Genomic DNA, 25,513 nt, shown 5'->3' on the forward strand with positions numbered 1-25,513 from the left:
GAACTACAACTATTTATTGTTAGTTACGATTACAGCAATTATGCTAGTAATTATGCGTTTATTAACTGAGGCGACATAATGTTCTTTTTAAAATATATTTGTCACATTTGTCATTTTTCCAAAAAAAGGGACAAAAACAGACAGCCCAAATGGTTTTATATATATAAATATATGCATGTATACATTATAGATTTTAGCATGTCCCTGGAAATGGGTATTTCAATAACATAACGTATTTCACAACTAAGCTGATTTTTATGATTATTTTTCCTGATGCTGTTCCACATTTGTCCGTTTGGGGGATCCGTAGAGTTTCTCCAGCATAGCAGATGTTTCTGGGGCTGGTGGATGGATCCAATGACTTCCTTTTCCTTTCACACTTGACATGTCTTCATAAATCGGAGCTGTGGTTTGACGCTCTGGCTGAGCATATGGCTTTTTCTGAGGACGAGTATTTTCACATTAGGAATGACACTGTATTGCTTGCTTTATGTTAAATGAAGTATTCAGCTGTGTTGTTGGGGAACCTTACATAATGTGTCACAAAGAAAGCGATGGCCGAGAGTAGGAGCAGACTCACTCCTACTGAGATGGTATAGATGAGCAGAGAATACCTCCTACAGGAGCACGACTCGCCTGAAACAAACAGATTATGTGTTCAGATGTGGGCTTATTGTTCCATTGCTACTGCCAAACATATATAAGGGGTCATAACAAGGCAGCTCAAAAAGGCAATAGTGTCATTATTTAGTTCAAGAACAGTGTATTTTGAAACCAGTTGAATTCAGGTAGGCCTGTAAGCAGACCTCCAGAAGCCAGCAATGTGGTTATTGGGCTTGAGTTAGTTTGAAGGATAGTTCACCCAAAATTTTAAATGTTGTCATTATTTACTTACCCTCATGTCGTTCCAAACCTGTATGATTTTCTTTCTTATGTTGAATATAACGGAAGATATTTTGAAGAATGCTGGTAATCAAACAGTTGATGGTCCCCATTGACTTCCATAGTATTTCTTTCCCTACTATGAAAGTCAATGGGGACCAACAACTGTTTGGTTCTTCCAAATATCTTCTGTTGTGTTTAACATAAGAGAGAAACTCAAAGGTTTAAATGATGACCATTGTCATTTTTGGGTGAACTATTCCTTTTAATGTTGTTTCAGTTTTTATTTATTTTTTTCTCTCACCTGGGGCCTGTTTCATAAAACACGTTTACCAAATAAGCCAGGTTATTTGAGTTAGTCTGACATATTGTCAGTAGGTTTGGTTCAAAATAAGTTAGACTAACCGAAAAGCCTGGCTTTAAACTTAGGCTCCTGATGGGGTCAGTGTGATATCGATAATATCACTGAACGTGTGCTTCTGTTACTAAACAGGCCCGGATTGGATAATCGGGAGCACCTGGAGGATTCCCGGTGGGCCGGTCTGTTTTTTTGGCCGAGAGGGCCGGTGTTGTCATGCCACTGGGTTGAAATATGGATGTTGTCCCTAGACTGCCTGCATAGCAGCCCCACTCTTTTTATTTATTATTTTCTTGCAGTCCATATTATTATTTTAACCAGACCATATCAATAACACATTCTCAATTGATAATCATTCTTTTTGCACAAGTCATTGTTTTATTGTGAACGTAAGGGTTTGAGCAAGGCTTTAAGACCAAGCGGAATCCTCTGCGGCACTCGCACACTCACTAAGTTTTCCTTAATGTCATTTTTATTTTTTTATTTTCATTCATTCAAAGGCTATATAATATTTTAGTTCAAAACTTTAAGTGCCATTGTTTAAGAAAAATGCTTGATTGTTTCATAGACCTTCAGTTGTTACGCTTTCAACTTTCATGCTATTTGTCATTTCACAGTATTTTCACTAAATTACTACACTTGTGAAGTCACAATTCTATAATGGTACAATTTACTCAGGCCAATGACATTTTTGTATGACATTTAAAATTATTTTCAGAATAATTGTACATAAATAGGTTATACAAAACCATTGTGATTATTTCTGAGAACTTTTTAACTGCAGGCTACATTATTATTATTATTAAACCTTTATTTAACCAGGAATTAAAAACTCTTGAGATTTTAAAATCTCATTTACAAGAGGGTCCTGGCCAAGATAGGCAGCACATTTAGTTACACATAAAACAAAATACATTAGTTCACATACACAGAAACATAATTCACTCAAAACATTTACAATCAGGTGACTCTACAACTAGATCCTTTAAAATATATCTAAAATCATTTAGTGATACCAACTCTTTTAAGCATAACTTATCTTGTAATGGAGCAGCATAACTGAATGCCTGTTTACCCATATTAGTACGAACTTTAGGGATGCTTAAGAGATAATAGTCCTGTGTGCGAAGCCCATAATTCTTTATACCTTTTTGAAAGATATTCTGCTGTAAATATGAGGGAAGTAAACCTAAAATGACTTTAAATAAGTACCAATGCTTAAGTCTACGGGATGACAACGCCAGCCATCCAACCCGAGAGTACAATAAACAATGATGAGTAAGGGCTTTTGAATTTGTGATGAACCTTAATGCTCCATGATTAACTGAATCCAACGCCTGTAAACAATGCTTAGGTGCCTGCATATATATGATATCACAGTAATCCAACACTGACAAAAATGTAGCTGGTACCAATCTCTTCCTTGCTGCAAGAGAAAGACAATACTTGACTCTAAAAAAGGCCCAGTTTCAACTTTAATTTTCTCACAAGGTACTGAATATGAGGCCCAAAAGAAAGAGAATCATCAATTAAAAACCCCAGGTATTTATACTTAGATACTACTTCAATCTCCAAACCCTGAAGAGTAGTAATTGATATGAGTTTGAATGTGCAGACTTTCTTTTTGTAAACATAAGTTTAGATTTCTCCGCATTTAGAACAAGTTTTAAATCGCTCAGTCAGTGTATGATGAACTGTATCATCATCAGATTGAAGATGACTCTCAGCCTGATCCAGTGTTGATGCAGAGGAGTAAATCACCATATCAGTGAAAACTTGAATGTGCAAGGTTATTCCCAATATTATTAATACATAAAATAAATAATAATGGCCCAAGGACTGATCCCTGTGGTACATCAATCTTTACATTCCGAGTACTAGAAGTGAGTCCCTCAATATTTATACATTGAGATCTATCCGATAAGTAATTAACAAACCATCCAACAGTATTTACTGATGAACCTACACCAAGTAGCCTCTGCTTCAAAATTTCATCATCTACGAAATCAAAAGCCTTTGATAAATCGATAAAAAGAGCAGCACTGTGGTTTTTATTATCCAATGAAACCATTAAATCATTTAATACTTTTATAGTTGCTCTGGATGTACTGTGTTTTTTCCTAAAACCAGATGGGAACTCGAAGGCATTTTTAGAAGATAGAAACTCTTTTAATTGATCGTTCACAAGGGATTCCAAAACCTTTTATAAAATAGACAATTCCCAAATAGGCCTATAATTATTCAAAACAGTTGGATCACCCCCTTTAAATAATGGCCGAACATAAGCAGTTTTCCAGAGAGAAGGAATTTCATTTGTAGATAAAGAAAGATTAAAAAGATAGGCTAGTGGTGGCGCATGGGTATTATGGTACAGTACAAATATTTGGAGCATCCCTTGTTCTGTCCCTCATTTTCTTAAACAATAAAAGCTAAAGAATCACAATTGTCCCTTATTTGCCATTTCTGAAGTTAATTGGCAATGACGACGTAATTATCTAATTATCTTATCAAAGTATTCACCAACCTGCCGCTTTTACCAGCAGAAAGAGAGTTGTGTTCGCCGAGAGCGGAAATGATGGATCTCCTGAGAAATCGCAGACATAAAGCCCCGTGTCTGTGGCTCGTAAATGAGAAAGAGTCAGAGTAACTGTGCGTAAATTCAGCTGTCCGGAAATATTGATTCGTTCCTCAGTCTCTGGATCTGCTCTCAGCACTTCTTCATCTTCAGAGATGTTCAGCACACTTTCTGAATGAGCAAACCTTCGTCTCAGGTGCAGAAGCGATGGCCGGGGTTCATTGGCTTCTGCAACACAATCTATGTCCACCAATTCACCCTCCAGCCTTTGGATGTAATGAAAATCTTCAGATGCTGAAAAGTATTGGTAAAATAAAATTAAAATTAAATCACGTAACGTTATCGTCGCATGAAATATTTAGAAACTGGTTTTGGTTCATTTGTGCATTGCTGGCCTTATAGCCTAATATTAAGCAATTTTTTTTATTCAGCTCAGTGCAGGTAAAATACATAGGTTCACTGATGTAGGCCGCTGTTACTGAGACAGCATTATTTTTATTCTTTTGTTAACGTGTCATAAGAATAACTTGAAATGGTCAGATATTATAAAATACTTCAAATGTGTAATATACACACGTGGTCAGAATTGTTGGCACCCTTGGTAAATATGATCAAAGAAGGCTGTGAAAATAAATCTGCTTTAATTATTTTGATCTTTTATTTTAAAAATTCACAAAAATCTAACTTTTCATTGGATAATAAGAATTTAAAATGGGGGGAAATATCATTATGAAATAAATGTTTTTCTCTAATACACATTGGACACAATTAACGGCACCCTTTTATTCAATACTTTTTGAAATCTCCATTTGCCAGTTTAACAGCTCTAAATTTTCTCCTATAATGCCTGATGAGGTTAGAGAACACCTGACAAGAGATCAGAGACCATTCCAGGGTTGCTTCAGGATTTTTAAACTCAAATTAAAAACTTTTTAAGACCTGCACAAATACAATGAATACCATGACTCTGGAAGGTACACTGTATTGGTTTTATTGGATTTATCATCAGCTTTTGATACAGTGGACCACAAAATACTGTTGAATAGATTGAAACAAGAGTTTGGTATTGTTGGGTCTGTTTTAAAGTGGTTTTCCTCTTACTTGAGTGACAGAACATTTTCTCTTTATGTAAATGGTATACTGTCTGATGCCACTCCACTCTTGCATGGTGTACCCCAGGGCTCTGTCTTAGGTCCACTTTTGTTTGTAATGTACATTAGCCCTTTGGGAAAAATTTTGAGCCATTTTAAGAATGTGTCATATAATTTTTATGCTGATGACTTACAGTTGTATTGCTCGTTTAATGACACTGAGTTCCACAAACTAACAGATTTGTTGGATAGTATTTCTTGTGTTAAATCGTGGCTTGCTAGTAACTGTCTCCAATTAAATTCAGAAAAGACTGAAACTCTAATTGTTGCCCCAGATAACAAAATCCCATCAATCCTCCAACACCTTGGTTCTCTGAGCTCAACTGTCCAGTCGAGTCTCAGAAATCTTGGCGTTTGGTTTGACCAGTCAATGTCTTTGGACTACCATTCTAGACTTCTGGTCAGAAATTGTTTTTATCATTTAAGAAATATTGCTAAATTGAGGTCAATTTTATCGAACTCTGATCTTGAGATGGTTATCCATGCTTTTATTTCGTCACGTCTAGATTATTGTAACTCTCTTTTTACTAATTTCAACAAATCTGCTTTAAACCGTCTTCAAATGGTTCAAAATGCCGTGGCAAGGCTTTTAACAGGATCTAGCAGAAGGACACACATCACACCCATTTTATCTTCCCTATACTGGCTACCCATCAAATTTCGAATTGATTTTAAAATATTAGTCTTAACTTTTAGAGCTTTAAATGGTCAGTCCCCACAATACATTGCTGATTTGTTGCTTCCCTACTCCCCAGGCTGTGCCCTTCGATCCGTAGGCCAGAGTCTTTTATTGGTCCCAAAGACTCGCTATAAAACCCGGGGTGACCGGTCCTTTCAGGTTGTAGCCCCCAGACTGTGGAATGCTCTGCCCCTGTCCCTCCGTGTGGCCGACTCTGTCGATTCTTTTAAAAAGCAACTAAAGACATTGTTATTTCAACAAGCTTTTAGTTGACTGGGCTTTATTGCCTTTTAATTTAAATTGTATAAACCTAAGTTTTATTTTGTATGATTGCACTTTGTGATTGTATCTGTGAAAACGCTCTATAAATAAACTTTACTTACTTACTTATGAGCGGGGTAGGGTAATGTCTATAGAACCATATTAAACTGTAAAATGACTGTAAAAAGCATGATTTACAATTCAGATACAAGTTTCCACACAAACAAATAGTTTTGTAAAATGATAAACTTTACATTTAAGCCTTTAAACCATTTTTAAGAAAATGGATAAGTCAAAAGTATTAATAATATTGATTTTTAACAATTATTATCAATAAATTATAAATTAAATAACATGAATTAGGGGTGTGCGATATTGACAAAAAATGATATCTTGATATTTTCTGGGATTTTATCGATTACGATAATTAGGCGATATTTTGCTGCGTTTGTTATTGTGCAGGTATCTTAAAGATTACAATGGACAGCTGACTTCTGATTTGTTTGATATTCTTCATATTCAGTGTGGTCAGTTCACAGCAGTAATAGAAATTAATCTTTTCCAATACGTTTTATGGGCATTTTTACCTTTAAGCCATTTTTTTCTAAAAGTGTGCATCATCTTTTGAGTCAAATTCTTGCATTTTGGGCTATTACCAAGGAAATTAAATCAGAATCAACTAAATGTATCTTTGCAATGCGTCTGAAATGGCATTTAGATGTATTTACACACTCTTTAATGCAGCTCAGAGGGACATAGAATGCTAACCTACAGTTACAAATGCATAATAAATGTTTTGATATTTGAAACATAAAACGATGAAAATTGATATTTGAAATTATTTAAAAAAATTAAGATACTTTAAATGTGAAATTAAACCCGCCAGTAGGTGGCAGTAAGTCAGCAGTGAATCATTGCGATTGAATCGAATCATTTAAAAGGTTGATTCATTCAGGAACGAATCACCGTCATGTTGCTCAGAGAAGCAAAGTCTCTTAATATTAACTTCTTGTTTATTGAACTGTTGCATAAAATCAATATCACATTTGTAATCATGCTGACTTTTGGAGAGAAAAAAATGGCACTCTTCGTGTGATATTAAAGGGTAACTAAACCCTAAAACAACTTTTTTGAGTTAATGATCTGTAAGACTGTGTCTTTATTAGTGCTGTGCATTGATTCGAGTAAATGTTTTGACATTTGGTTATAGTGTTTTAATTCTACAATATATGGTGTAAAAACGTCTGAGTGCTGCCCTCTGCAGGTTAAACGGTGGCTACTGCATACCCCTGTGACGTATGATGGCACTTACTAAGCACGCCCCTGCACAAGCTCAATCATTCCGTCACTGCGGGTCTCAAGTGCACGCCCCCCGCTCAGCCCCGCCCTCGGTTCGTCTCCTCTGTCTCCGCTGGGCTCTGCCCACTTTTCCAACATTTCTCAAATATTGCCAGTGGGTGGAGTTATGCTCTCACCAGGGGTTTAGTTACCCTTTACCTATATGAAATGATATATAGGCTATACATTTTCTGCCCCCATATCTTAAATTAAGTGATCATTCTAAATGCATTTTAATAGACTGAATCGTGCAGTGAAAGAAGGCACTAGTTTAACCTCGGTTAACTGATTTATTCTCTGCCAGCAAGTGTCACGTTTGGCAGAAATATAAAGGTTTTCCCGGTAAAGACAGAACACAAAGCAGCGCAGCACCCGACTGAACTTTCAGAGCTCACGTTTATTTCATAAAATCATAGCCTTTTGAAGTTTAATCGTCACATTCAGCCATATCGCAATTCTGCTCTTTCCGTCTCCAAATTTAAGACCTCTTGAAATCATGATTAAAGACTTTCTTGTACAATTTAAGACTTTTTAAGACCCCATCCAGAATAACTCCAGATTCCCAGCTCCATGTTGGTGCTGCTTCTCTTCAGTTCACCTCACTCATTTTCTACAGGGTTCTGGTCAGAGGACTGGAATGGCCATAGCAGAAGCTTGGTTTTGTGCTCAGTGACCCATTTTTGTGTTGTTTTTGAGGTTTGTGTTTGGATTAATGTCCGGTTGGAAGATCCAAACATGGCCCATTATAAGATTTCTAAAATCACTTACTGATTTTTTATCTTTTGGTATTTGATAGAATCCATGATGCCATGTGTCTAAACAAGATGGACATTGAACATTAAAATTGAACATTAAAAATACAACAGTATAGTTAATTGTACACATGGGGTACTTTTTTATCCTTGTGTTCACCAAACACATCTTGAGTGTTTGCTGCTAAAAAACAAATTTTTTAGTTTAATCTGACCATAGAAGCCAGTCCCATTTGAAGTTCCAGTCGTGTCTGACAACTGAATATGCTGGAGATTGTTTTTGCATGAGAATTTTCTTTTTTTGATTTTTTTTTTTTCTTGAAACCCTCCCAAAAAACATGTGGTGTGTATATATATATATATATATATATATATATATATATATATATTTAAAGGTTTTCTGACCCCGAAACTCAACCTTTCTCTACAATGCTCCAGCTGTGGTCCTTGGAGAGTCTTTAGCCACACAAACTCTACTCCTCACCGTGTATTAGGACGATATAGACACACGTCCTCTTCCAGGCAGTTTGTAACATTTTCTGTTGATTGGAAATTCTTAATTATTGCCCTGATGGTAGAAATGGGAATTTTTACAGCTCTCTTTACTTAAAGCCACTTCACTAATTTGTGAAGCTCAATTATATTTTGCTGCTCATCAGAAATATATTCTTTGGTTTTTCTCATTGTGATGGATGATTAATTTGGAATTTGGGCTTTGTTTTCCCTCCTATTTATATTTCTGTGAAACAGCAAGCCATGGCTGGATTATTTTATGTTCATAATCACCCTGGTGTGCTCAAAATTGTAAATATGAATGGGAATATACTTCACAGATATTTTAAAAACATTTCATAATGAGATCCCCCCCCCCCCCCATTTTCAATTGTTTTAGTTCAATGAAAGGTTAGATTTTTTTTTTTTAAGGATCAATAGGATTAATAATGCAGGTTTATTTTCACATCTTTTTTTGGGGGGGTCATATTTACCAAGGGTAACAACAATTCTGCCCATCTGTGTTTATGTAAAATATTAGGTCTACATTTTTCCTATTTAACACTGTAAAAGCATTTTTGACAACTTGTATTTTATAAAGCACTAACCTATAAATAAAGATGACGATGTTTATATATATAAATAATTATAAATGTTTTGACTTTTTTCTAGTAAATTGAACTGGTACTAATACAGCATAAACACAAAACATTCCTACAGTGTCCAGTTCAATGTGACTTACCTAAAGTCTGCTCCCATAAAATCCAGAGGAATAAGCAGGCTCTCATGGTGCACATTTAACGTTTTTAAATCTCCAAGACAAGTGTCATCTCTCCTCAAATCGTTGCTTGTGCTGCACTTGCTATAATCGCCCTTTTCATCTCCACAGAGCTCCACCCAATGCACAGGAAGTTCAGCAGACATATGTCTGTATGTGTTTGGCGCTTCGTAATAAAAGTCCACATACACTATTTTCAGAGAAGAAAAGCATTTGGCATGACCAAAGAATACACAGGTCATTTGTTTTTATCTCAGCTTTTATTATATTAAAACAGGACAAAAAGAAAAGGAAACTCAGTGCTGCACTCTGCACAGACAGATCACAGGCCATTTCAAACTCTGAAATAACTCAAGAACAAGGACTACTGATTCACATACAAGCTCTAAACTTACCAGGCGACCAGGCAAAGAACTAGCTGACAGCGAACAGGAAAGCAATGACTCCTGTTTATCTCTACCCATCAACAGAAGGTAAACGGAGATTTACAAACGAGGAATAATTATATACTTGCTCAGTCTAGCCTGTAAAGGGGGTCCTGGATTACATTTTCATTAAAACCAAGAGTGAATGAATAGTAGCAACTGGGCAGATAAAAGAAACATAACCACAAACTACTCAAAGAAAGTACTTTACAAAACACAAACCATCCGATTTATATGGTCAGCTAGATACTAAATGAAACCTTGAAGTAGTTCTATGGATTGATATCAAAGCCAAACTGTGGACAGAAATCCATCAAATACACCATTAGTGCCAAGAAACATGCCAACCTTTTCCAAAACCAGTAGAAGAGCTTGTTAAAGAAAATCACACATTACTCCCCAGTGCTACTGCTCAACTGCATCTTTTCTTATGAAATTTCTATGATGCATCAAAAGCAAACTATATACACACACAAATATCTTACCACATATAATACTCTGGATTTTCAACAATGCTCATGGAAAGAATCTGAGGTACACTGAATAATTTCACCTCATCTTTCAGTTTGTAAAAAGAGTAAAGTAACAAACAATAAAATGTCAATATGATTAAGGTGGAAGAACTCGTGTTTTATGAATGCAATTGTGAAGTTTAAACCCTCAGCTCCATGTAACTGCACAAATACAGTTGGTTAGCACACCAAGTATAATGCTAACATGTTTATTAGCAAGGTGCTATTTCTAGTTTGCATAACTGCTAAACTTTCATCGTAATTACTGCATATCCATTTCCCATTGGTTTCTTACAAACTGAGAGACGAGTCAAAATCATAGTCTGTGGTAATCAACAGCATGCCATATGTGGTTGAAAACTCAACAGATTACTTTAATAAACACTTCCGTTCAAACGATTGAGGCTGGTAAGATTTTTTAATCATTCTGGAAAAAGTCTCATACTCGCCAACACTATTTATTTCAAAATACAGCAATACTGTGAAATATTATTACAATTTAAAGGAACTTTTCTATGTGAACACAGATTAAAATAGAATTTATTCCTGTGATGCAAAGCTGAATTTTCAGCATCATTACTCCAGTCTTCATTGTCTCACAATCCTTCAGAAATCATTCTAATATGCTGATTTGATGCTCAGTTACTATTAACACTGAAAACAGTTATGCTGCTTAATAATTTTGTGAAAACGGTAACACTTTTTTTCAGGATTCCTTGAACAGAAGGTTAAAAAACAGCAGTAATTTGATATAGAAATCCTGTAACAACTGTATTTACGGTCACTTTTGATCAATTCAATGCATCTTTGCAACATTACAAACCTTACTGGCCTCAACAATTTGAAGCATGTGTATCTATTTTTAACACGTTAGTTAAAACTAGGAGTTAGTTAAGAAAACTCTCCTGATACAGTATTAATAAACCCGGGGGCCATCGCCAAACTTGCTCTAAGTTTGGGGACATTTGTATCCAACAGCCAAACGGCTGTGAGGCCCCCTGAATACAGAGAAGAAAGAGAGAAAATGTGAGACTTGCCTAAGCCTGTGCAGGGCAACACTGAGACTCTGCCTCAGCCAGTCCCATGGCATTGCTACAAGGAGAAGAGAAATCCTCAGTTTAGGACAACAACCACAGTGAACTACAGTCACCTTCTTACCTGCCTCTTCCTGAAAATCACAAGTAATGAGCCTTAGCCTGGACATAAATGATTCTCAGGTTCACAAGGGTTATTTCAGTCTCTCAAGACTGTGATTTTCAGGAAACTGCTCTCTGAATGGTTGTTTTAGTTTTTGTCTAGCAGCCATATGTCCTTGCATAAGAAGCTGAAAACTTAAAGGGGTCTTATACATGTCCATTCCATGATCATTTATCACCTTGTCACTTTGTTGCAGCACAAACTCTTATATTGTTAGTTTGTCTTTTCTTCACTGACGTCAGAAGTTGTTGATAATGATGTTATGATAATGGTCTTTTTGGACTGAGGAGGGTGTTTTGAGTTGTAACCGTTACATCAAGTTGACATGGTACTAACCTCATTTAACGCAAAAGATCAAGGAAAACTTGATTCCTTGTGATTTGACCCCTTTAAATTCAAACTTTAATATGAAAGGACCGGTAGATGCTTCAGTTTCCCTCTCACCCACAAACACTGCAATCACACATCTTTCGTACAAATATACAACAGCCATCACGTTGAGCATTTGTAGTACAAACCTTGTGAGGTTGTCCTTTACTTGCTAATGAAAAAACAGTCGTTAGATTTCAATAGTTTATTACAATTAACAGTGGAACAGTACAGATAGCATTCACAGGAGTCTTATGTTATTGGCCCTACAGAGAGAACACTGTAAATGTAGACAAGCAGACATAGAAAAATAAATCCAACAGTGACAGCTATCTGAAGCCCTCACCAAGCAACGCTGGGGACGGGACGTCCAACAGCACCTATGGGTGCTGCGAAGGCTTCACACTTTTAGTACAGTAGTATATTTACAGTGACTTGCCTTGTTAAAGGTGCTGTACGATACTCCAGCCGCTTCAAATTATTACGAACCATATTTACTACACTTCACTTCTAAAAACCTAAACAAAACATGGAAAAAAGCCAGACTGTATGATCTGCAACAAAGGGTAGGTCCAAATAATAGACTTGGTAAAATCAAATGTCCCATGCGCTACACAGTTTGATTACTCCATCTCCTCATTGCAAGAAGGGTTATGGTTACTGATCTGGATTGTTAAGCACGCCACTAGATGGTAAAATTGTTGAATCACCAAACCTAATGAAGACCAGTGGTGACGCTTCAATATCGGCCTCCAGGAGACATTACAGGAGGTCTCATGCCAATGGCAGGCCGAGGGGGAGCAGCCTGGTAGGGAGGGACCATGGGTGGGGCTTGTCCATAAGGAGGCATTCCTCCTGGGACGTACCCGGGCACTCCCTGCGGCGGAGCACCAAACGGCCCTACATGAGAGGAAATTGATTAGCTGCATTTGCAACAGGGATTCAAAAATCTGGTTTTATCTTACGCTGTTCTTCACTAATATTCACTACTGTTTAAAAGTTGGTTGGTTGGTAAGACTGTTTCATTATTTTTGCAAGACGGGAGTCTCTTATGCTTATCAAGGCTGCATTTATTTGATAAAAAAATATAGCAAAAACAGTAATATTGTGAATTATTACTATTTAAAAAATGTTTTCGATTTGAGTATATTTTAAAATGCTATTTATTCCAGTGATGGAAAGCTGAGTTTTTTAGCATCATTACTCCAGTCTTCGGTGTCACATGATCCCTCAGAAACAGTGTTAATTTTGACAGCAAATTTTGATTTAGTTTTAGTCATTCTTTTGAATCTAAAGTAGATTTAGTCGACTAAAATCCAAAGGGTTTAGTTCAATTGTAATGCATTATTTTTTTCTGTTTCGGTTATTTTAGTACGTCAGGTTAAGCTAAAGCTCAAACTAAATTAAATAAGTTAATATATGTAATTTATATATTTATTTTAGGGCTGTCGATCGATTAAAATATTTAATCGTGATTAATCACGATTGTCATGAGTTAACTCATGATTAATCACAACTTAAATCGCACATTTTTATTTGTTCTAAATGTGCTTTGTATGCAAATGTATGTTTATTATTGAAACCAGTCAACACAGAGCATGAAGATTAGACATGTTTCAAAAGGTCACAGATATTTTTCAAAGAACTTGTTCATGTCTATTAGACACATGAAAAAAGAAATATCAGGTTCCCATTACTTCTCTTTCTTTGCACGGAGCAATTTACTTACACTAACCGTTAACATTTTTCCTGGACAGGGCAGCTCTTCTTCTGAGCATGCAAAATGTACATTTATTATTTATTACTACATTTGTCTGCCTCTCTGTGCCCACATACTGTATTTTGATGCAGCTAAATTATCAAAACTGTTTTCATTGATATATTTTTCTACCGTTTCTGTATAATATGAAACAGTGATTGAAACGCGACGCATTAAGACTACATAAAAAGCTTTCCCTTACAAGATGTTAATCTGCACAAAAAACCTTATAATCGAGCCATTGTCTGATGAAATCAAATACACATAAGATAAAGACAATAGCTATGCTGTGATTTCAGCTATACTTGGATGTATATGAGAGAGAGAGAGAGAGAGAGAATATTTTTATGGTTTTAGTTTATTATAAAAACCTGATACTACTAAATTTATTGAATACAATTTTGAATAATGTTCTTAGTCTGTCCATCCTGTGATGGGAAATCCCAGACAGAAGCTACAATAGATGTTAATTAAATGGAAATTAAATTAAATACAGTTTATGTACGCAAAATATCAATAATGACCAGGAAAAAATCTTGAAATACAACATGACTCTTATTTTGAAATGTCTCATTCAAATTCAGATTAGGGAAATAAAATATGCATTCTTACAACCGTCTAAAACATTACCATATGAACATTGTATAGTAAACATGGTCATAATTCATTAACATTAGTTCATAAGCAAACACTAGGCATAAATGTGCGCTATTCATTGATTGTTGCCCGCACTGAAGCAGTCTGAAGCACTGCTTGAAAAATTATGACGAAAATAATTTATCAATGAAATTAACACGGTTCAGAAATCATTCTAATATGCTGATTTGCTGCTCAAGAAACATTTCTTATGTTGAAAACAGTCGTGCTGTTTAATATTTTAATGGAAACTGCCTTTTTTCAGGATTCTTTGATGAATAGAAAGTTCAATCGAACAGCATTTATTTGAGATAAAAATCCTTTCTAACATCAATGTATTTACTCTCACTTTTGATCAATTTAATTGCATCCTTGCTGAATGAAAGTGTTAAAAATCTCACTGCCCCAAAATTTTTAAACAGTAGTGTAACACGACGTTTCCTCTCTTATTTTGGAAATCCAGGGGGCATTCCAAAAGTCTGAAAGCCCTCAAATGCACCCTACCTTGCATGGGATGCCTAACACCCAGCTGCTGTGCAGGAATGCCCTGCTGAGGGGGCAACACACCCCCCATCGGTGCAACTGGTGGGGAAGTCACGCGAGCCTGTCCTGCACTAGGGACTTTACACTGGTAGCGAGGCAGCTGTGCTCGCAACTCCTCCTGTAAAACACGATGCAAAACGCACAAGCTGGTAAGACATAATAAATATGGGCTTTTTTGCTTTATTTCTTCTGTGGAACAAAAGATTTTGTGGCCTCAGTGTGATCTAGTGTTGTTTTAGTGGCATTGCCTTTCAATGTATGGAAAAAAGCATTATTCAAATTTATGTTCCGCAGAAGAAAAGTCTCAGGTTTGGAACAAGACAGTCTGGAATAATGAAACAGGTGTTTTATCAATTGAAAGCATGCACCGTTCCAAAGCTGACCAGCTATTTCTGCAAAGGTTAAAGATCAAAGCACAGAAACACGTTCACTTACCAGTGATATATCTTCATCGGGGTGGATCAACTTACTGGTTGCACTGGTGGTGGTGAGGGTGGCAGGCTTACTTGTGACTGGGGTGCCCGGTTTGGCCACAGTGCTGCTCGTGTTGGCCGCAGCAGTGGCGGAGGACTGGGTGTAAGCTGGGAATGTTGCTTTGGGGGCAGTAGAAGGTGGTGCAGAGGAGTTCACCGCTACACCAGAACTAGCCTGCTGGACCTGCAGAGAGAGACCAATTAGATGCATTCAGTGATTCAACTAATTCTGCATTTAGGTGCATCTTGGCCAATATACCACTTGATTTGATGTTTTATTTACTTTATCTAGAAATATCGGGCAACCCTTTATTAACCCTACATTGAAATGCATGATATACATGATATGAATCAGGTACTGGCCAATATTAAATATTGAATCGTGCATACTAAATATTACCAGTGCAGTCCAATACTCAGTCAACATTTAAAAACATTACTAATTTCATAAGACTATACATTTCATACAGTACATTGTAATGGTGTGATGTAAATTCACATGTAGCATTAAAAACTATTGATTTCCGTTATTAGCTTATTTTTCAATTAAAAAACAGCTTGGAATTACTATCAGCCATAACATTCAGTCTGATCAGAATTATAATTTTAACATCAGTCTGCCCCAACAAAGCTAGGTTAGTTAGGCTTTAGGTAGATCATGATCAGGTGTCCAAATACTTTTTTGGGGCCTACATACAGTGACAACGTGATTCTGAAGGTGGATTTTACACAACTAAAAACCAGAGGAGAGAGAAACAGACTGAGTTTAAATAAGATAATTAAGCAGTCTGTCATTTCTCAGCCTTAATTAAAATCAATCTCTTTCGAAGCACTACAGACGTCCTCTAGAACAGTGGTCGGCAACAGGCGGCCCGCGGGCCAAAACTGGCAATAATATCTGGCCCGCGCCCGTAGCCAGATTATTTTGATAGCGGCTGGTTCTGAAATAGATCTGTCATGACAGCAACAGTTACTCACAGGGTAAGTGAGCGGAGTGCAAGTGTAGCGGTGTGATTTTGAATGGAGCTAGGAAAGGATTTTTTAAAAGTCAGAGCATCGTGGTTTTCACTCGCTCCATCACCACTCCATCACAAGTACAATTCATGCCAACGACCTGTAATATAACTGCATATTTAGCAAAAATTCACATTAAACATATTTAGCTAGCTAGATCGAAAAGGATCCCTCAAATCAGAAAGAGTGTGAAGGCTATGATGACTGCAGTGGACATGAGCGGGAAGTTTTATTTCAAGGAATTTATTTGTTCCTTCTGAATATTTTCAGCTGACTTTTTTCTCAGAATTGCGTGATATAAACTCACGAGTTAAAAAGTCATAATTCTGAGATATAAACTCGCAATTCTGATATCTGACCCCCCCCCCCCCCCCCCCCGGACTTTAACTCGCAATTGCGAGTTTATATCTCACAATTCCGTGACAAAAAAGTCAGAATTGTGAGAAAGTCGCAATAACCTTTTTTTTTTTTCTTTTTTAATTCAGTGGCGGAAACGGGCTTCCATAGAACTGTGATATTTCAAACATACTGAAATACTAGATGCGAAGCGGTGTTTCTGATAACAGTGAGCGCGGAGTGGAGCGGGAGCGGAGTAATTATTAAATGCTCGGAGTGCGGAGTGGAAATTGTTGACACTCCACTCCACTCACATACTCTGATCGGACACCGCCACACAAATGTGGCTTTTTGTTAATGACTGTTGCAGGATTTTACACAGAGTAAAAGGTCACTCACTACCAGTTACAAAATACACTGTAACAGTCAGTCACAGGCAATTCTGGTTGCATTTTTCATCAATTAATATCTTAAATTATCCTTTAACTATGTTCTGGCCCAAAAATTTTTAGTTTGGCCCGATGCCAAACTTACTTGCCGACCCTTGCTCTAGAACAAAGTCAATTATTCTAAGAGGCAGTCTGAGGTCTGTCTGCTGTTACATGCCATCAAAAGTTTTATGAAGCAGCTCTTTCACAGAGTAAGCAAGCTACTGCATACTTGGGACAGCGGTTTAGAGGATGCTGACAAACTGTCCAGACTGGAGGAGCCTGAGCCTGAGCTTGTGCTTGGAGCTCGAGTCCCCATCTGCAGCATGGAGAAAGAGCACACAATAAAGACCCTCAGCTGTTTGATTTTGGACATGACTGCTGCTCACCAAACTATCATCAACACACTTAACACTGGACCTCAGTTGGTTTAAAACGATGCTCTAAAACTACCAGCTCTAAGGTTTTTTTTTTAAATGGATCCTCAGGTGTTAAAAGTTCATGTATTAATACAGCCCACAATTGACCTATCGGTAAGCCATACCAGAGACAACATTAAATTACTACAAAAGGCTACATCAACGGTTCCCATTAACAGTCCTCGCACCCTCCCCGCTCTGCACATTTCATATGTATATCTTTTCACGTCTGACATTTGTTCTGTTCGACCGTAAGTCATAAGTGCCCTGCGAAGTGGACATCACCAGATATTCCACCATGATTCCAGGTCAAAGTGAGCGTATATGTTCCATACAAAGGGCATTAAAGTGTGCGAGACGTGAATTTAAATTGTATTTATTTACAGAGGTATATTATGTCACACTTCTCTAGTAAGTTTCATCTGTGTTTGAAGACGCTGCGCAGCGTAAGTCCATGAAATTAATGTGCCGAAGTGAAATAAACTTCAACGGATTTCCCTGCTCAGGGAGTAGGGAGCAATGAACACTGTGTAGGGAGCATGTTAAAAGGAATACGGTAGCTCTCTTCTAACGAGCTGGTTATGTAAATCAGGTGTGTTAACTAAGCGAAACATGCAAAATATGCAGAGCGGGGGGCGCGAGGACTGGAATTGGGAACCGCTGGGCTACATCATGTGTCATTCACCAGTGAGAAAACTTTATAGCACAGTTAGTAAAAGTACAATACCAGGAAGGAAGATTGGGTTGTTGATGTTTGCCTGTCATTCTCGCTCTGACTGCATAGCGTACGTGAACGCGCTGATGATGTATGGTGTCTGCGTGAACAGGGTGCGCAGAGGTATGCAAATACATACGTTGACAGGCAGGTAGGAAAGACAATTAAAACGCTCGGACCGAGCTTTTTTGATTGGACGAACATTTCTTGGTCCTATACCTTCCACAGAATATATAAATACATTTAGACCACTTAACTTAATGATTGCTATCGGGATGTGAAGAGACTTTCAACCAGAATAACAAACAATGTTTCTGAAGACAATCACCTATTGCACCTTTAATGTACATTTAACCAGTTTTGGAGAGGCACTGAAATGTAGACCTTCGTTTGTGCGTTTTTGACCTACACTGTACATGACGTGAGAACAGTCCTCTATTTAGGTTTGTACGTTAGTATGGACTCACTAACTTTAACATTAGTTTTAGCCAGAGATACCTTGCTGAAGCACAAGATAACATTACCGTTCTGCTTGAGCAGATGAAAATTGTAACAATGAGTATGACAACAAGAAATTGAACGTTTTTGTCTTCACTGAGATTGGGGTTGAATGCTTAGAGACATTTTGCGGTTTTGTTTGGGTTTAGGAAATAGAATAAAATAAATCCTATTGCCTATCCTCTCAGGATACCTGGAATCAGTGTCACAAGTACCCCGGGCACATTGTTTTTCCATTTTTGTAGCATAAACACCATCAAACCGATGCGAGCTTCGGACCCTCCAGTGTTTCTCTATGGTGCTGAAAACTAAAGATGTCTAAAGATGTGTTTAAAGTTCTGCTCCCCGTGCAACTGATACTCGACTGCCATTGGCTCATCTGCGTTAAAGGGGAGGGGCTTACCGATAGGTCAATTCATTTTTCAGAACCTGGTTTCATTGGTCTCATAGGGTTTAACAGTTTTTTAACAGCTGGTCCAGTCAGGATAGTAGTTAATTTTTTTGTCTGCCAACATTTTCATTGGTCCAACTAAAAATATATATATTTTTTTATATAAAGCAACATTTTATATATGCATCAGAAATTCAACGATTTTTAACAATATAATACTTAATACACTTATGGGAAACCAATGGCTAATCTCTGATGAGAACACAGCACTTCACTAGCAGCTCTTAGATCAATGGCTTTCAATCCTGTTCCTGGGGACGCACCGTTCTGCATATTTTGTATGTCTCCCTTCTCTGAGTTTATTGAGCTCTCTCCTAACGAGCTGATGAATTGAATCAGATGTGTTAAATAAGGGAGATATGCAAAGTGTGCAGAGCGGTGGGTCCCCAGGAACAGGATTGAAAACCACTGTCTTAGACAATTTAAAATTTAAAACCTCTGTATTAGGAGGAGCACATCTGCAAACCTGAAAGCATCACTGTCGGTGGCGTGAAGTGACACAACAATAGGCTTCTTTACATGCATTAATCATCATCAATCCAATTTCTGATTCTGAAATGTTCTTTTTAAATCAACTTACATTTATGTATTAAAACAAAACTTGCTATGCTATAAATGTCACCAGAGCTACTGTGAGTATAATCGTTGATTCTGCTTTAATGACATAAGTAAAAGGAAAGATGACAAATACGTCAGTAGAGCTTAGCTTTACCAAATATTTAGTAAATATTCTCCTGCATTGACGATTAACACACTCAGTTTTTTACATTTTTTTTTTGTTGATTAATTCAAGTCTTCACTGCACTTCACTTCTCTACTCTCTCTTCCTATCCAAATAATTGATGTTTGGTGAACAAAACTTGCATAGCAAAGAAAAAAATACTGCATAGCCAGAGTCTAATCAGTCCTGGAATGTGATGTAATAAGAAATTTAGGCCCCTAAACCATTTAAATTTACTTCTGATGCCTTTCAAAATGATAAGCTAACAAATATAACATTATACAAGATAATACTTTTTCACTCTTTTTATCTCAAAATGTAACATTTAATTCAATGTGTTATTTGCCATTTCTTTATTATTTGTGATATTTACTAGCAATTTCATAGTGGAAAAAAGTTCATAAACCAAGTTGTTTAATGTAGGGAGAAAAGGCATCATACCTGTCCTGCACTGGGAAACAGTGGCTTGGAGACACTTGGCTGTGGCGTGGGCACTGTTGTGACAGGCACAGCCGGCCGGGTGGTAGGAGGGGCCTGAGCCATGTGGGGTATGCCAGGGTGATGACCCATGGGAGGTGGTATTCCTGAGCAAAACAATGACATAAATATATACAAATATTAAAGAAAAATAAATCAATAATATTGGTCTCGTATACAGTGGGGCAAATAAGTATTTGATACACTGCCGATTTTTTCAAGTTTTCCCACTTACAAAGAATGGAAAGATCTGTAATTTTCATCATAGGTACACCTCAACTGTGAGAGACAGAATCTAAAAAAAAAAATCCAGAAAATCACATTGTATGATTTTTAAATAACTAGCTTCCATTTTATTAAGTATTTGATCACCTACCAACCAGCAAGAATTCTGGCTCTGTTAGTTTCACCTGTTAGTTTGTCTTTAAGAAGCCCTCCTATCCTCCACTCATTACCTGTATTAATTGCACCTATTTGAACTTGTTACCTGTATAAAAGACACCTGTTCACACACTCAATCAATCAGACTCCAACCTCTCCACTATGGGCAAGACCAAAGAGCTGTCTAAGGACACTGGGGACAAAATTGTAGACCTGCACAAGGCTGGGATGGGCTACAGAACAATAGGCAAACAGCTTGGTGAGAAGACAACAACTGTTGGTGCAATTATTAGAAAATGGAAGAAATTCAAGATGACTGTCAATCTCCCTCGGACTGGGGCTCCATGCAAGATCTCGCCTCGTGGAGTATCAATGATCCTGAGAAAGGTGAGGGATCAGCCTTGAACTACACGGGAGGACCTGGTCAATGACCTGAAGAGAGCTGGGACCACAGTCTCAACGGTTACCATTAGTAACACACTACACCGTCATGGATTAAAATCCTGCAGCGCGCGCAAGGTCCCCCTGCTCAAGACAGCACATGTCCAGGCCCGTCTGAAGTTTGCCAAAGACCATCTGGATGATCCAGAGGAGGCATGGGAGAAGGTCATGTGGTCAGATGAGACCAAAAGAGAAGTTTTTGGTGTAAACTCCACTCGCCGTGTTTGGAGGAAGAAGGATGAGTCCAATTCCAAGAACACCATCCCAACCGTGAAGCATGGGGGTGGAAACATCATGCTTTGGGGGTGCTTTTCTGCAAAGGGGACAGGATAACTGCACCGGGGATTATATTGAGGGGAGGATGGATGGGGCCATGTATCACAAGATTTTGGGCAACAACCTCCTTCCCTCAGTAAGAGCATTGAAGATGGGTCGTGGCTGGGTCTTCCAGCATGACAATGACCCCAAACACACAGCAAGGGCAACTAAGGAGTGGCTCCGTAAGAAGCATTTCAAGGTCCTGGAGTGGCCTAGCCAGTCTCCAGACCTGAACCCAACAGAAAATCTATGGAGGGAGCTGAAACTCCGTGTTGCCCTGCGACAGCCCCAAAACCTGAAAGATCTGGAGAAGACCTGTATGGAGGAGTGGGCCAAAATCCCTGCTGCAGCGTGTGCAAACCTGGTCAAGAACTACAGGGAACGTCTGAGCTCTGTAATTGTAAACAAAGTTTTCTGTACCAAATATTAAGTTCTATTTTTATATTGTATCAAATACTTATTTAATGCAATCAAATGAATTATTCAAAAATCATACAATGTGATTTATTTATTTATTTTTTTTAAATATTCTGTCTCTCACAGTTGAGATGTACCTACGATGAAAATGACAGATCTCTCCATTCTTTGTAAGTGGGAAAACTTGAAAAATCCCCACTGTATGTAATGAGATGAAAGGTTCCTTTACCTGGGGGCATGCCTGGCATCATTGGGGGCATTCCGTGTGTAGGTGGCATCATCCCACTCATTGGCATCATGCTATTAGTTAAAAATAACAGGAAGGAAATTAACGCAATAATTATGGATTAATCACAAAACATTAACAAATAAAACTATTCCAATTCTATTAACTCTTACCCTGGAGGCATCCCGGGCATGATAGGAGGCATCCCTGGCATCATAGGGGGGACACCAGGCATCATTGGGGGCATTCCTTTGAGAGAAACCATTTAAGAGACACATAATAAATGTATTATTCATAACATTTTAAACGGGGTGTTTTGTATCATTACAAAACACACCTGAGTATCTTCCAGGTGGCATCCCTGGCACTGGGACAGGGGCCATTCCTGGCTGGGTCATAGGGGCATAGGCTGCCTGAGGCTGTACAGTTGTTGCTGGCGGCTGGAAGGAGGGACCAGCCTCTTCATCTTCGTCATCTTCATCTGAGTCATCTTGCTGTTTTTTCTTCTGATTTTCTGTTCCCATAAAAGGGAGAATATAGTTACTATGGGTTTACTCGGGCAACAAAAAGAACAGATGAGTAAATAGTAGAGGTGTAACGGTACACGCATTCGGTACAGGTCTTTCGGTTCGGTACGCATGTGTACCAAACGAATACAGTATCTCTTTTTTTTCCCCAGGAAATTCAAATAATAAATGGTGTTTTGACACTCTTTGATGTGGCATGACAGATCGCTGTATAAATGCCTTGGAGAGCCGCTTCTGGGACGGTTCAGAAGCGTGCTGGTATAAACCCAACACAAGCATTGACTCAAGCGGCCGCGATTAGCTCCGGGTCCTGTGTCTGAGCCGTGACGCACTGCAGACCTGTGCAGAGCGGAGCACGTGTGAACACGATCTTTCCTTCCTCTGTACTACTAGTTTAACGCGAAAAAACATGACTTAACCTCTCATGCCTCATGTAATTGCTATATCAGTGTTTCAACCGCAGAAAGACATCAACAAAACAGCGTGGAAATAAACCGCCACATAGCACTTCATTTACCTCATCAAGTCATCCGTGTCCACAGCTCGTTAGTTCACTAGAGAAATTAAGTCTAGAGAGGAACATTTTGCGAAATATTACACCATACACATTATATTTTACTAAACCTGTTAGTCTTAATTATTTAATGCATGTTTAAATTAATCTGTTGTGAAACATGCTATGACAGCCAGCGTGTATTTGAATATATTCTAACAAATAGCCTAGAAATGTTACTTAATTTAAAAACTGTATTATGCACAACTTACATGTTTGCATGCAATTTATTTTTAAAGTTGAGTGTTGATCATCCATTTAAAAATAAATAGTAATTAAATTTAAGTTTGGGTTAAATTGTTAGGCCTAATTGTAATCTCATATTGTAAAAGGGCTCCCTATAGTTTTAAGCATAAGCTGAGGTAGATTTTTATCACTAAGAAAATTTAAACTATAGCTGAATGTAAGAAAGAGCAACTTGTTCAGTAAACCAGTTTAGAAAACAAATAAATAAATAAAAGTTTAGATTTTCCCCCTGCTGCACCGAAACCATACCGAACCGTGACATTAAAACCAAGGTACGTACCGAACCATCATATTTGTGTACCGTTACACCCCTAATAAATAGGAATTTAAATGTTCTACCCTGTGTTTTTTGTTCAAGCACACGTCTCCTCTCCTCCATGTCTTTATCTGGAATACCCTCCATTCCATAGATCTCCAGTTCTATGTCAATCCTTCCCGGTATTGCATTAGGGACACCATCAATGGTTTCTTTGTGAACCTTAAATAAATCAAACAAAAACAGTTTTGAACATACGGCAAATAAAACATATATAAAACACAAACACACACACAGTATATAAAATAAGTAGCCTACTTACCTGCATACAGTGGATGGCCAGACCAGGACCAGTATATAACTTCTTGTGACATATGTGACACTTAAAGTGCTTGGCCTTCTGATGCTGAATGAGAATCTTTTCATCATCAAAATCCCTGTTACAGTACCTGAGTTTACAGTTAAAGCCATATAAACAAGAAAAACACCAAGAACAGCAGAAGTGACACAAATTACAACACTGTCAGCAAAAGGAAGCTTAAATCGTTTTGCACACTTTCACTATCATAACGTTACCCTAGTAAAGTGGTTCTCAAACTGTGGCCCCCCCAAAAATATTCAGAGGCTCCATGACAGTTCCAGTTTTTAATGATTAAGGACTTTTTTCTTTTTCTTTTTTCCACAATCTCAACTTCTACCTGAGAAAATTTTTAGAGCAAAATTTGTATATTCAAAAAAAGGTCATTACGTTTTTCAATCTCACAAAATTACAAAACGTTATTACTTTACGTGAATTTATTTAAAAATTATGTATTAAAAATCGACATTGGGAATCCTGGTTCTGCAAAGAAAAAAAAACAGTTGTTAACGAGGTGAGTTACTGAGTGGGAAATTTCTTTGTTTAATTTTTTTAACTAACGTTACTGGATATTTCCTTGAAAAATGCTATCAATATAGTGGTCTGTTTTGTAAGTGGAAGCGTGAAACTAATCCACATGTATAGAGAGACAAAAACAACTATTTTCACTTCATTCTGATTCATTAAGTGCGTCTTCGACTCGAAAAGCAGAGGCGGCTCAGTGTGTTTAGAGACACGGCCTTGATATCAGAGGAACCATTCCTAAACAGGAAGTGGGTCTACCCCTACTAATAAACAATTCGAAAAATATTAAACAACGGTAAGGTCGCTTTTAAAGAAGGATACCAACACCAGGGCTTCATCTGCTTCTTCTTTTTTCTCCCCATGATTTATTTACCAGTCTATTCCGCGAACAGCACACGGACGCCTAACAAAACATTAGCACAACTAAAATGGAGTAAATAGGACATGACGACGGCTTTTTCCACGCACTGACAACACATCACAGGAAATACCGCCACCAACTGGACAGGAGGCGCACAAGTCTGGTTGATGTTTACAGTTTTTTATTATTAATATTACTTTCTAGCATTTACCAACCCTTACAGTTTTTTTTCAGTTGCTAACATCCTTTTGTCCAATCTGTAGTCACATTTACAAAACTCTAAACGCAATTAGCACAACATCCGTCTGTTGTGACCATACCACACAATTAACAACCATATGTGACCATTAACACAATTCATGTTGTTTTCACACAATATGCCGTCAATTTCCATGTTTCTAAAATGCTTACATTTTATTTTCATACAAGCTTACCCAAAACCAAAATCATGGATCATTTTAGTCTTATTTACAAATGCTTAAACACAGCATGTCAGAAATGATCGACCTAATGTTGCAAACCTTAAATATAGGATACAGCTTCTACTTCTGCAACAGCAGCTCAAAGGTATTGAAGAAATCTCTCTATATAAAATATTGTAGCAACTGATGAGCATTTTTAAGATCACTGAAATATTTAGAAATAGCTGATTCCAGTCTCATTTG

General features: G+C 37.5%; 1 protein-coding gene across 6 annotated transcripts; it reads right to left on the bottom strand.

The window, feature by feature from the left end:
• Positions 1–532: 532 nt before the first annotated feature.
• Positions 533–25,115, bottom strand: LOC306867481 (BUB3-interacting and GLEBS motif-containing protein ZNF207-like). Of its 6 annotated transcripts, XR_013784025.1 has the most exons (15): positions 24,809–25,115; positions 23,927–24,053; positions 23,688–23,826; positions 22,360–22,536; positions 22,196–22,271; positions 22,026–22,096; positions 20,204–20,346; positions 15,143–15,364; positions 14,669–14,825; positions 12,485–12,669; positions 12,209–12,287; positions 11,241–11,295; positions 9,231–9,456; positions 3,765–4,109; positions 533–636 (listed from the first exon to the last, which is right to left on the bottom strand). XR_013784025.1 is itself a non-coding variant. In XM_079413149.1 (11 exons), the coding sequence occupies exons 1-11, from the start codon at positions 24,847–24,849 to the stop codon at positions 12,509–12,511; spliced, it is 1,401 nt and encodes a 466-aa protein (XP_079269275.1). In that variant the 5' UTR covers positions 24,850–24,926; the 3' UTR covers positions 11,908–12,508. The 6 variants fall into 6 exon arrangements, 2 of the variants coding, with proteins under 2 accessions (XP_079269275.1, XP_079269276.1); XR_013784024.1 differs by lacking the exon at positions 9,231–9,456; XR_013784023.1 differs by lacking the exons at positions 3,765–4,109; positions 9,231–9,456.
• Between the last annotated feature and the right edge of the window lie 398 nt (positions 25,116–25,513).

The sequence above is a fragment of the Barbus barbus genome, assembly GCF_936440315.1.
Source record: "Barbus barbus genome assembly, chromosome: 4".
Lineage (NCBI taxonomy): Eukaryota > Metazoa > Chordata > Actinopteri > Cypriniformes > Cyprinidae > Barbus > Barbus barbus.